At 41.3% G+C, this 12732-nt stretch overlaps 1 protein-coding gene across 1 annotated transcript in view; it reads left to right on the forward strand.

Moving 5' to 3' along the window:
* The window catches only part of si:dkey-237h12.3 (teneurin-3), a 172077-nt gene that overhangs the window by 143671 nt on the left and 15674 nt on the right, over positions 1-12732 (forward strand). Inside the window, exons 22-24 of the mRNA XM_065019761.1 lie at positions 7626-7646; positions 8862-9094; positions 10767-10921. Coding sequence (XP_064875833.1) covers positions 7626-7646; positions 8862-9094; positions 10767-10921 — 409 coding nt within the window. The remainder of the gene's footprint in view (positions 1-7625; positions 7647-8861; positions 9095-10766; positions 10922-12732) is intronic.

Here is a 12732-nt window from a genome sequence, read left to right on the forward strand (position 1 = left end):
CAGCTATTACAGTTGCAAGTCTCTTGGGGTATGTCTCTATAAGCTTGGCACATCTAGCCAGTGGGATTCTTCAAGGAAAAACTGCTCCAGCTCCTTCAAGTTGGATGGGTTCCGCTGGTGTACAGCAATCTTCAAGTCATACCACAGATTCTCAATTGGATTGAGGTCTGGGCTTTGACAAGGCCATTCCAAGACATTTAAAGGTTTCCCCATAAACCACTCGAGTGTTGCTTTAGAGGTATGCTTAGGATCATTGTCCTGCTGGAAGGTGAACCTCCGTCCCAATCTCAAATCTCTGGAAGACTGAAACAGGTTTTCCTCAAGAATTTCCCTGTATTTAGCACCATCCATCATTCCTTCAATTCTGACCAGTTTCCCAGTCCATGCCGCTGAAAAACATCTCCACTGCATGATGCTGCCACCACCATGCTTCACTGTGGGAATGGTGTTGTCAGGGTGATGGGTTTGCGCCAGACATAGCATTTATCTTGATGGCCAATAAGCTCCATTTTAGTCTCACCTGCCAGAGTACCTTCTTCCATATGTTTGGGGAGTCTCCCACATGCCTTTTGGCGATCACTTTAAGCAATGGCTTTTTTCTGTAAAGCCCAGCTCTGTGGAGTGTACGGCTTAAAGTGGTCCTATAGACAGATTCTACAATCTCCGCTGTGGAACATGGCAGCTCCTACAGGGTTATCTTTCATCTCTTTGTTGCCCCTCTGATTAATGCCCTCCTTGCCTGGTCCTTGAGTTTTGTTAGGCGGCCCTCTCTTGGCAGGTTTGTTGTGGTGCCATATTCTTTCAATCTTTTAATAATGGATTTAATGGTGCTCTGTGGGATGTTCAAAGTTAAGGATATTTTTGTATAACCCAACCCTGATCAGTACTTCGCCACAACTTTGTCCCTAACCTGTTTGGAGAGCTCCTTGGTCTTCATGGGGATGCTTGCTTGGTGGTGCCCCTTGCTTACTGGTGTTGCAGACTATGGGGCCTTTCAGAACAGGTGTATATATTCTGAGATCATGTGACAGATCATGTGACACGTAGATTGCATATATTTTTTATTTTTTTCATTTCACTTCACCAACTTGGACTATTTTGTCTATTACATGAAATCCAAATAAAAATCTATTTAAATTACAAGTTGTAATGCAACAAAATAGGTAAAATGCCAAGGGGAATGAATACTTTTGCAAGGCACTGTAGTGGTGTTCTTTGAACTGTGATTCAGTGGTTTTCAGAGACTATCTTCACAATGCACAGGGTGGTCAGACACCTTTTAGAGTACTTGCACAGTATCAAATGTGATGGAATGGGAAAACGGACAGATTTACTATTTACATTGCATTCTGAAAGTATTCAGACCCCTTGACTTTTTCCACATTTTGTTAAGTTACAGTCTTATTCTAAAATTGCTTAAACATTTTTTTTCCTTATCAATCTTCACACAATACCCCATAATGACAAAGTGAAAACAGGTTTTTAGAAATGTTTGCTTATGTAAATACCTTATTTACATAAGTAGTCAGACCTTTGCTATGAGACTCAGGTGCATCCTGTTTCCATGATTTGGAAAGGCACATACCTGTCTATATATGATCCCACAGTTGACAGTGCATGTCAGAGCAAATACCAAGCCATCGGGTTGAAGGAATTGTCCATAGAGCTCTGAGACAGGATGGTGTCAAAGCTCAGATCTGGGGAAGGTTACCAAAACATTTCTGAAGCATTGAAGGTCCCCAAAAACACAGTGGCCACCTTCATTCTTAATTGGAAGAAATGTGGAACTGCCAAGGCTCTTCTTAGAGCTGGGCCGCCTGGCTAAACTGAGCAATCGGGGTAGGAGGGCTTTGGTCAGGGAGGTGACCGAGAACCCAGTAGTCACTCTAACAGAACTCCAGAGTTCCACTGTGGAGATGGGAGAACCTTCCAGAAGGACAACCGTCTCTGCAGCACTTCACCAATCAGGCCTTTATGGTAGAGTGGCCAGACGGAAGTCACTGTTCAGTAAAAGGCATATGACAGCCCACTTTGCCAAAAGGCACCTAAAGGACTCTCAGACCATGAAACAAGATTCTCTGGTCTGATGAAAACAAGATTGAACTCTTTGGCCTGAATGCCCAGCATCACATCTGGAGGAAACCATGCACCGACCCTACGGTGAAGCATGGTGGTGGCAGCATCATGCTGTGGGGATGTTTTTCAAGAGCGGGACTGGGAGATTAGTCAGGGCCAAGGGAAAGATGAATGGAGCAAAGTACAGAGAGAACCTTGATGAAAACCTGCTCCAGAGCGTTCAGGACCTCAGACTGGGGTGACGATTCACCTTCCAATAGGACAACGACCCTAAGCACACAGCCAAGACAATGCAGGAGTGGCTTTAGGACAAGTCTCTGAATGTCCTTGAGTGGCCCAGCCAGAGCCCGGACTTGAACCTGATCAAACATCTCTGGAGAGACCTGTAAATGGCTGTGTAGCGATGCTCCCCATCCAACCTGACAGAGCTTGAGAGGATCTACAGAGAAGAATGGGAGAAACTCCCCCAAATACACGTGTGCCAAGCTTGTAGAGTCATACCCAGTAAGACTCAAGGTTATAATCACTGCCAAAGGTGCTTCAACAAAGTACTGAGTAAAGAGTCTGAATACATGATATTTAAGTTCTCTTTTTAAGAAATTTTCTAAAAAATCTAAAAAACCCTTTTTGCTTTGTTATTATGGGAAATTGTGTGTAGATTGACGAGGGTGGAAACAATTTAATCAATTGTAGAATAATGCTGTAACGTAACACAATGTGAAAAAATTCAAGGGGTCTGAATACTTTCCGAATGCACCATAATGTGGAATCTATACTATATCCTTTACAATTAGAGAAAGACTCCATGTCTTTTGCCATGTAATTGAGATGATTTAGGCTGATTTGCCAAGTTGGCCTCCATCACCAATAAGCTTCATTTTGCCAATTGGCAGACTCCGAAACAGCAGATGTTGATTAGAATGAAAGCTGTTTTACAGCCAGGGCTACTTACAACAAAGCTTATGAAACCTGTCTACCAAGAGGCTACAGTTGATGTGTCTATCTCTTAAAATCAATTTGATGACCCTGGCCCACATATTGCAAACACCAGTGATTGCACTTCAGTCTTCAGTATAGAAGACATCCCCACAAATCACACAACATTCACTACCGCCTTGCCTGCTCATTATGTTTCAATACATTCTCTTATAGGTGCATGGAGAACGTTAAGCCAACATGATTGAATTGCTCGATAAGAAATTGTTGTCTTTTCTATCATTAATGTGATGACAATTATTTTATGAAATCAATTAACTACATTTAATTATTACGCAGTTAAATTAATCATATAACAATTAATTAAGTGGTAATCTTGGGGCACCATGGAAAAAGTGTATTTAACGAGTTACCGTTTTCCGAATGAACTCTTAAACATATAAAGATCTCTTACATTTCAGTCATCAGTCAGTCATTAAATTAATTGTTACCTATCAGTCTCATTCTGAATGTCGCAAAACTCTTGGATATCTGCAGGAACCCTAGCATAAATTATGAATCAGCGATATACAAATTGGCTTAATTATTTATTTACTAACTAAATAATCACACAGAATTACATAAACACACAAACAGGATAACTTACACATTGATTACTAAACAATGACACAACTACACAATGAAAAGTCCTTAGTGGACTAACCCGATATGATGGCTTGGTAGACAATGGAAAGGGGTGGGGACAGATAAAGTGCCGGAAAGACAGAATGGACCAACTACATACAGTTGATAACTATGCTCATGGAAATGCTAATAGTTTGCACTCGAACGGCCGCTCATTCGAAAATAATTGCAACGTACATATTTACACTTGTATGTCTTGTCGTCTCTCTCTGTTGAAATTACCCGGTCCATTTTCTTTGGAGAGTAATTCATTAGAAGTCTCTGGTTGTGTTCCGTCAGACGTACCAATGGTCATTTGATAGGGAAATGTTCAATGTCCTTCTCTCGTCTTCGATTGAGTTTCTCAGACTATTTTACATATACAGCTGCAGACTGTGAATGTGTAGTTGTCACGAACCTTGCCGAAGATGGTGCCTCTTCCTGTTCGGGGGGTGCTCGGCGGTCGTCGTCGCCGGCCTATTAGCTGCCATCGATTCCCTTTCCGTTTGTTTTGGGTTATTGGGTAATTGGGTACACCTGTTTTGTATTAGGGTTTGTTTGTAGGGTATTTAAGGGCACTAGGCCCTCTGGGTATTTGTGCGGGCTTGTTTGTGTTACTCTGTGTTTGATGGTGTGAGTTATTCGTGTATTTATTCTCCGGACTACTTTGTCCTGTTGTTTGGACTGGCAAGTCATGACAAACTGTATAATGTATGTATTTACAGGTCACTGACAAATAAAGGAAATACAGCTTCAATGCCCCTTGGCATAGATTCTACAAGTGTCTGGAGGGACGTGACACCATTCTTCCACAGGCAATTCCATAATTTGGTGTTTTGTTGTTGGTGGTGGAAAACGCTGTCTCGGGCACTGTGCCAGAATCTCCCATAAGTGTTCAAATGGGTTGAGATCTGGTGACTGAGACGGCCATGGCTAATGGTTTACATTGTTTTCATGCTCATCAAACCATTCAGTGACCACTCGAGCCCTGCGGAGGGGCGGTATTGTCATCCTATGCGGGCATAGCCATGGTAGACAAAATAATATCCTTCCCACCATTTTTATACATGGCTGAGGATTGCTTAATTTAAGGCTGCAATCCCGTTAACGGGATCGATATGACAACAGCCAGTGAAAGTGCAGGGCGGCAAATTCAAAACAACAGAAATCTCATAATTAAAATTCCTCAAACATACTGTTTTTTCAAACATACCATTTTATACAGTTTTAAATGTAATCTTGTTGTTAATCCCACCATAGTGTCCGATTTCAAATAGGCTTTACAGCGAAAGCACCACAAACGATTATGTTAGGTCACCACAAACTCACAGAAAAATTCTGCCATTTTTCCAACCAACGAGAGGAGTCACAAAAAGCACAAATAGTGATATAATTAATCACTAACTTTTGATGATCTTCATCAGATGACACTCATAGGACTTCATGTAACACAATATGTATGTTTTGTTTGATTAAATCCATATTTATATTAAAAAAATCTCAATATACATTGGCACGTTACGTTCACTAGTTCCAAAAAGATCCGGTGAAATTGCAGAGAGCCACATAATTTTACAGAAATACTCATTATAAATGTCAATAAATACAATTGTTAGACATGGAAATATAGATATACAGTGGGGCAAAAAAGTATTTAGTCAGCCACCAATTGTGCAAGTTCTCCCACTTAAAAAGATGAGAGAGGCCTGTAATTTTCATCATAGGTACACTTCAACTATGACAGACAAAATGAGAAAAAAAATCCAGAAAATCACGTTGTATGATTTTAATGAATTTATTTGCAAATGATGGAAAATAGGTATTTGGTCACCTACAAACAAGCAAGATTTCTGGCTCTCACAGACCTGTAACTTCTTCTTTAAGAGGCTCCTCTGTCCTCCACTCGTTACCTGTATTAATGGCACCTGTTTGAACTTGTTATCAGTATAAAAGGCACCTGTCCACAACCTCAAACAGTCACACTCCAAACTCCACTATGGCCAAGACCAAAGAGCTGTCAAAGGACACCAGAAACAAAATTGTAGACCTGCACCAGGCTGGGAAGACTGAATCTGCAATAGGTAAGCAGCTTGGTTTGAAGAAATCAACCGTGGGAGCAATTATTAGGAAATGGAAGACATATAAGACCACTGATAATCTCCCTTGATCTGGGGCTCCATGCAAGATCTCACCCCGTGGGGTCAAAATGATCACAAGAACGGTGAGCAAAAATCCCAGAACCACACGGGGGGACCTAGTGAATGACCTGCAGAGAGCTGGGACCAAAATAACAAAGCCTACCATCAGTAACACACTACGCCGCCAGGGACTCAAATCCTGCAGTGCCAGATGTGTCCCCCTGCTTAAGCCAGTACATGTCCAGGCCCATCTGAAGTTTGCTAGAGAGCATTTGGATGATCCAGAAGAAGATTGGGAGAATGTCATATGGTCAGATGAAACCAAAATATAACTTTTTGGTAAAAACTCAACTCGTCGTGTTTGGAGGGCAAAGAATGCTGAGGTGCATCCAAAGAACACCATAACTACTGTGAAGCATGGTGCTGGGAACATCATGCTTTGGGGTTGTTTTTCTGCAAAGGGACCAGGACGACTGATCCATGTAAAGGAAAGAATGAATGGGGCCATGTATCGTGAGATTTTGAGTGAAAACCTCCTTCCATCAGCAAGGGCATTGAAGATGAAACGTGGCTGGGTCTTTCAGCATGACAATGATCCCAAACACACCGCCCGGGCAACGAAGGAGTGGCTTTGTAAGAAGCATTTCAAGGTCCTGGAGTGGCCTAGCCAGTCTCCAGATCTCAACCCCATAGAAAATCTTTGGAGGGAGTTGAAAGTCCGTGTTGTCCAGCAACAGCCCCAAAACATCACTGCTCTAGAGGAGATCTGCATGGAGGAATGGGCCAAAATACCAGCAACAGTGTGTGAAAACCTTGTGAAGACTTCCAGAAAACCTTTGACCTCTGTCATTGCCCACAAAGGGTATATAACAAAGTATTGAGATAAACTTTTGGTATTGACCAAATACTTATTTTCCACCATAAATTGCAAATAAATTCATTTTTTTCTTCTCATTTTGTCTGTCATAGTTGAAGTGTACCTATGATGAAAATTACAGGCCTCTCTCATCTTTTTAAGTGGGAGAACTTGCACAATTGGTGGCTGACTAAATACTTTTTTGCCCCACTGTACCTGATCTAAGTGATTGATAGTTGATATTCAGCAGTCATAAAAGTATTCCTTATTTACTTTGAAGAACTTCTAAAATAGTGATTGTGTGAGACAGCATAGGCAGCAGCTCTATAGAGATGATGACTTGGAATTAAATAATGTTCATCAAATAAAACAAATGTAATATACACATCAACTGAAATATTTTATTAAAGTAAAGCAATGTGAATAAATTATGCTTAATAAATGATAAGCGGTAATGTCAGACACTACCATTATTGGATTTGAATTAATTGTGAGAATGCATTAAACACAACAGTGTTGCTAGGGCATTTAATGTTTAAAAAATAATAATCGAAATTGAAAACGGTTGTCCTTGTTTAAATAATCGAACCGAAACTGATTTGACCTCAAAAAGAATGAATCGCTCAGCACTATTGGTGATTTGAATGGAGAAAAAAGCAGTGGGGTAATGGCACAATGCATTCCCTTGTGGGGGAGTTTTTTATATTGTCCCTCTGTGAGTTATGGGTGTAGGGTTTAACTCCACAACATATATTCTCCCCTCGGTGAGTTATGGGTGCAGGGTTTAACTCCAAGACATAGTCACTCCTCCTTTTCCCCCTTCTCCTTTCTGCACAACAAATCTTCATTGTCTGCTCCTTTTTTATGGTGTTTTTCTTAGACCTTTAAGTCACACACTTTTACGGTCTCTCTTTGTCTTTCTCTTCTCTGCTTCCTTCCTTTCTTCCCGCCCTAAGAAATAAAGATTTTAGACACAGGTAGGTGTATGATGGTACAATTCTGTCACTGTCTTTCTGTGTGTTAAGAATGAATGTATTTTTTTATGAACATATGTTTATGGTAAATTGATAAGCCATTAAGGCATTATTTAATCATCTGGTTTGGCTCATAAAGGTGTCCAGTTTTATAACCACACTCTCTAATGTAACATGACTTTTTTTCACTGTGTTTAATGCATTCTCACATTTATTTTAACACACTCACATTATTCCATTCATAAGTGTCAAAGGCTTACAGTATTGACTAATGTACCATTAAACATAAGAACACTTACTGGGGCTATCTTCTTTGCCAGACAGTTAAACAAGTTCTAACCACATTCAACAGCTTATGTCTCAGGCTTATCATTGGCCTCCGAGCACACAGATGAGTTGTGTCTTCCTCAGTTGGAAAGAGTTGACCTTTTGATATGTCAATGTGCAATGTGTCATTTAGTCATGTAAGAGGATTATGGGTAACTGGCTTAGAATTTTTTTAAATGTAATTGCCTTTGACAAAAGATAAAAATTCAACAGTCAATACTACTATACTTGCTGTATGTTGGTGGCATATAGCACCCTACATAGAAAATGATGAATTCTGTTCTTACATTGGATGATTTTTTCATAATAGCAGCAAGCCTTGAAGATATCTCTCCTAACTCATTCTGAAGGAGCCCGACACATTTTGAGGCATTTAAAATGAATGCAAATAAGCACAACCCGACGAAATGCCATTCAGTTGTTGACTGTCATTAACATAAACACTTGATTCTATATTTACTACAGGCTTCCCCGCGCAGGGGAGTGATGACGGTTAAAATAATCTGACACACTTGATGTTGTCGCTGCCGCTTTGTCATACTCAAACCCACTCCAGTCATATCCTGTTAAATTCTCTGACTCTTTTCCTTGACTGTCAAACCTATTCCCCACCTGTTTGTTATGCAAAAATACTCACAAGCTTAATTGGGCATTCACAATGACAAAGTCACAAACAGATACAGAGGCTCCTTTTTCAGGGGTCATTATCATTCTCAATGTCAAATGATCTTTCTGTTATTTAGGAAAAACACCTTTAAATTCAACAAAGGAAAAAATGTAAAGCGTTGATTATTTTTGGATTGTTCATAAAAACACATTTTAAACAAGTTTATTTTGAGATTGTTCATATTGCGGCAATCACAGTAACCACCATTATTTCCTCAATCCTAGTAACAACCCTGCTCACCGCTATTACCTGGCCACCGACCCAGTGACTGGGCAGCTGTATGTGTCCGACACCAACTCGCGGAGGATCTACCGGCCCAAGGTCCTGACGGGGATCAAGGAACTGCAGAGTAACGCGGAGGTGGTGGCAGGGACCGGGGAGCACTGTCTGCCCTTTGACGAGACCCACTGTGGGGATGGGGGAAAGGCCACGGAGGCCCTGCTCACTGGGCCAAAAGGTAGGACCTGAGCCAACATTAGTCTGTTCCCTCCAGGGTTTGCCAATTCCGCTCCTGGAAAACTCCTGGGTGTAAAGGCTGCAGGCTTTTGTTGCAGCCCTGCAGTAAAACATTTGATTAGAACACAATTAGCTGAATTGGATGTGCTACCGCAGGGCTGAAATTGAATCCTGCAAAGCTTTCAAAAGATTGGTGATTCACAGCACAAAATATGTTTTAGAAGTAATATGTTTCACCAGGTCAGAAAATGTTTACACAAGGGTAACTGGCAGTAAATGTAAAATGCACATAAAATCAGTAGTGGATTCAGACGTGTCAGGTGAACTATTGTGTCCTCACCTTTGGTCTAATAATTTCCTCATAATCTCCAGTGTTCTCTTTCAATTGCTACCATGGTCATGCATATGCTTTTTAAAGTTCTTCTGTTTCAATTTGGCCAATTTCCACGACCATAAGGGGTTAAGAAGTCATGGATTATTAGTTTGTCTGGTGTGTGCTAGTCTTTAAAGTCCTTCCTAATGGCCCAGTTTAGACTGCATTTAAAAGAGTGGGTTTGACTGAAGGGAGTCTGGGAGGGAGTGACTCTAACTATGAAATGGGAGGAGGTAGAGGCTGGGGGAAAGATGGCAGATGGCTGGGGTTTTCTTTTCCAGACGTTTGCTGAAATATGCTCAAATGTGACACTTTTCATCTGTCTGAATTTCCCCTCCGACTCCCAGAATGCATTGGTGGTCCCTCAGCTCTTTAATGTTTCAGTAGCCAGGCAATCTTTGTGCAGACCTACATGTAGCCACAGGTCAAACCAAAGCACTCACCTATAAAAATAAATCATAAAAAAATAAACTGATTTAGAAGCTATTAAATATGATAAAGGCAGAATATATACCAATTCCTCACCTATTGTGATCTACTTTTCTCACCCTGTTGAGTTTAAAAACCAACCACAGTGTGTTTACACCAGCGTTTTATAGGGCTTATTGAAAAAAGAAATGGAAATGTACAAGAGGTTTAATTGAAATCCTATAGGCACCGCTCTCTGTTAGGAGCCCACAATAACATGATGAGATGTGAAGTGTGCCATGGTTGCTAATGTATTTTCCCTGTGTGGGACAAATTACTACGGCAAGCACTCTCTCCTCGCACAGAAAGTTGGAACCCTCAGCCGACACTCAATCAGTCGGGCAATTTTGCCCACCGTCGTAACCATGGCAACTGCCTGTCGTTCACCCGTTTCGTCTAAAATTGGCCCTAGCCGTCATTTCCCCCCGCCCACCCATTTCACAGATAGAGTGAAGAGGGTTGATGAATGTTGGGTGTTGGAGCTGCAATTTAAGGTAAAAAAGTCACGCTCATTGACACTGTACCTATGAGTTCTGTTTTTAGAGGTGGGATATGGCGGGATGCGCGGTGCCAGGCACACATACAGTAGAGATACAGCCTTTCCCACTTCACCCTGAGAAATTATTCAATAGCAGGAAAGCAGGCGGTTGAATTATTGAAGGATGTGCTTTTTGCAGTGACCTGAATAATGGGAAGCCAAACTCGACATATGTATCCGTCGTGTTCTGTCCACAGAGTCATGGAGGCAGAAAGAACTTCACATTTCCCACATCTGACACATCTATCATCTGCCTTTCTTTTATTCCCCCCTTCCCCCCTTTTGCCTCGACAGGTATCACTGTGGACAAGAATGGACTGATATATTTTGTGGACGGCACCACGATCCGGAGAGTTGACCAAAGCGGCATCATATCCACACTCCTGGGCTCCAATGACCTCACGTCGGCACGCCCCCTGACCTGTGACATCAGCATGGACATCAATCAGGTGACTGTCAGATTACCAGTCAGGTCTCCCTCAAGCCTGTTCTGTCCTCAAGTCAGTTCCCATAGGGCTCACATCACAGCGCCACCTTGTGGTTCTCTTCCTGCCCATCTATGAGTCACTCAGTCTGGAGTGTTACATAATGTCAGTCTCTTTAGGATTCTGAGATCGCAAATATATATATTTTTATCAAGGGCATGCCAATTTGACCAATCATCGCACTATTACAGCATAAAACCATCAAATCTCTGCAATATTAGCGCATTAAACTGTCTGATTACCACACTACAAAAAGAAGGTTAAAGCATAAAATGGTTCAATCAAGCCATTTTTGTGACAATTTGGACAAAATCATTGCATATTGCCATGCAAAATGTAAAATATGCTGCAGTAAAATCAAGCAATTATGACCGCAGCGAACCCCCAAAACTGCCATGAAATCATGATAATGGAAGTACTTACACAGTTAAATAATACACCTTTGGGTGTATTGTATTGTGGTTTAAGGACCTCTATCTTTCAAGTTGCTGAGGCTTATTTTTGGGTATCTAGAAAAGTGTTTCCCAGGACTGCATATTGTTATTGCACTACACTAGCACATCTGACTCATATAAGTCAAATAACCACTAAGCCCTTGATTAGTTTAATCAGGTGTAATCGAAGTTCATGTAGTCAGCAACTGATTTTTCCTACCAAACAACATGACATTTCAGCATTTCAACAACTTTCCACAGATGCAAAAGAACGTGTCTCCAAAAATCTTCCCTTAACAGTTGATAATGGTGCATGAAGAAGGCAATAAGTTACCTCCTCATGAGCATAGTGCCCTGTCAGGAGGCAATAAGTTACCTCCTCATAAACATAGTGCCTTGTCAGGAGGTAATAAGTTACCTCCTCATGAACATAGTGCCCTGTCAGGAGGCAATAAGTTACCTCCTCATAAACATAGTGCCTTGTCAGGAGGTAATAAGTTACCTCCTCATGAGCATAGTGCCCTGTCAGGAGGCAATAAGTTACCTCCTCATGAACATAGTGCCCTGTCAGGAGGCAATAAGTTACCTCCTCATGAGGCTAAAACATTAACTCAATATAACGTTGTCTATCCTCTCAAACATCTCCACTCTATCCCCTTTCCATTACATACAGTCTCTGACATGGTGCAAATGAATAATGAAGAAAATAAAACTAAGAAAGCTTTTATCATATTAAAATGGAATGGCGGGCCTCCAGTACATACCATATATTTAGGGTCTCTGGAGGGGACGTTTCAGGAGTGGATTGGAGTCGAGAGTCAAACTCAACTTGGATTGGAGTCCCATACATCTGCCCTTTACACCAAGGGGACTTGCCAGAGAGCATTTCCATTTGTCTTATCGGAACCCTAATGGAGGCATGAAACCATCAGGCGGACTGGCCTGCATAGGACTAAACATGTCGTCTTAAGTTAATTAAGACACTTCAATGTTACAACCCAACACAGATATCCTTTTGGCTAGACTGTAGCATCCCAAGGCATATTGTCCCCCATAAGAAGGCAGACTGGCAGGCTGGCATGCATGGCACAGCAGGCACAGAGACAGCCTTAAGGGCAAAATGCCTTATTATTAATCACTGTCTGGAAAGGACAATTAAGGATGTGTTTTCCCACAGTTTTTGACAATGCTGATGTCACACTGAAATATTTCAGAGATTGTAGACATTTCTAATGGGACAAGTTTGCCAATGTCACATTGGTGATGTGTAGATGGAGAAGATCACAGTAATTTGGGTTGACAGTCACGTTTTAATGCCATGTCTCTGTGAAGTGGTGCCTA

Source organism: Oncorhynchus nerka, linkage group LG6 (genome assembly GCF_034236695.1).
Source record: "Oncorhynchus nerka isolate Pitt River linkage group LG6, Oner_Uvic_2.0, whole genome shotgun sequence".
NCBI classification, from domain to species: domain Eukaryota; kingdom Metazoa; phylum Chordata; class Actinopteri; order Salmoniformes; family Salmonidae; genus Oncorhynchus; species Oncorhynchus nerka.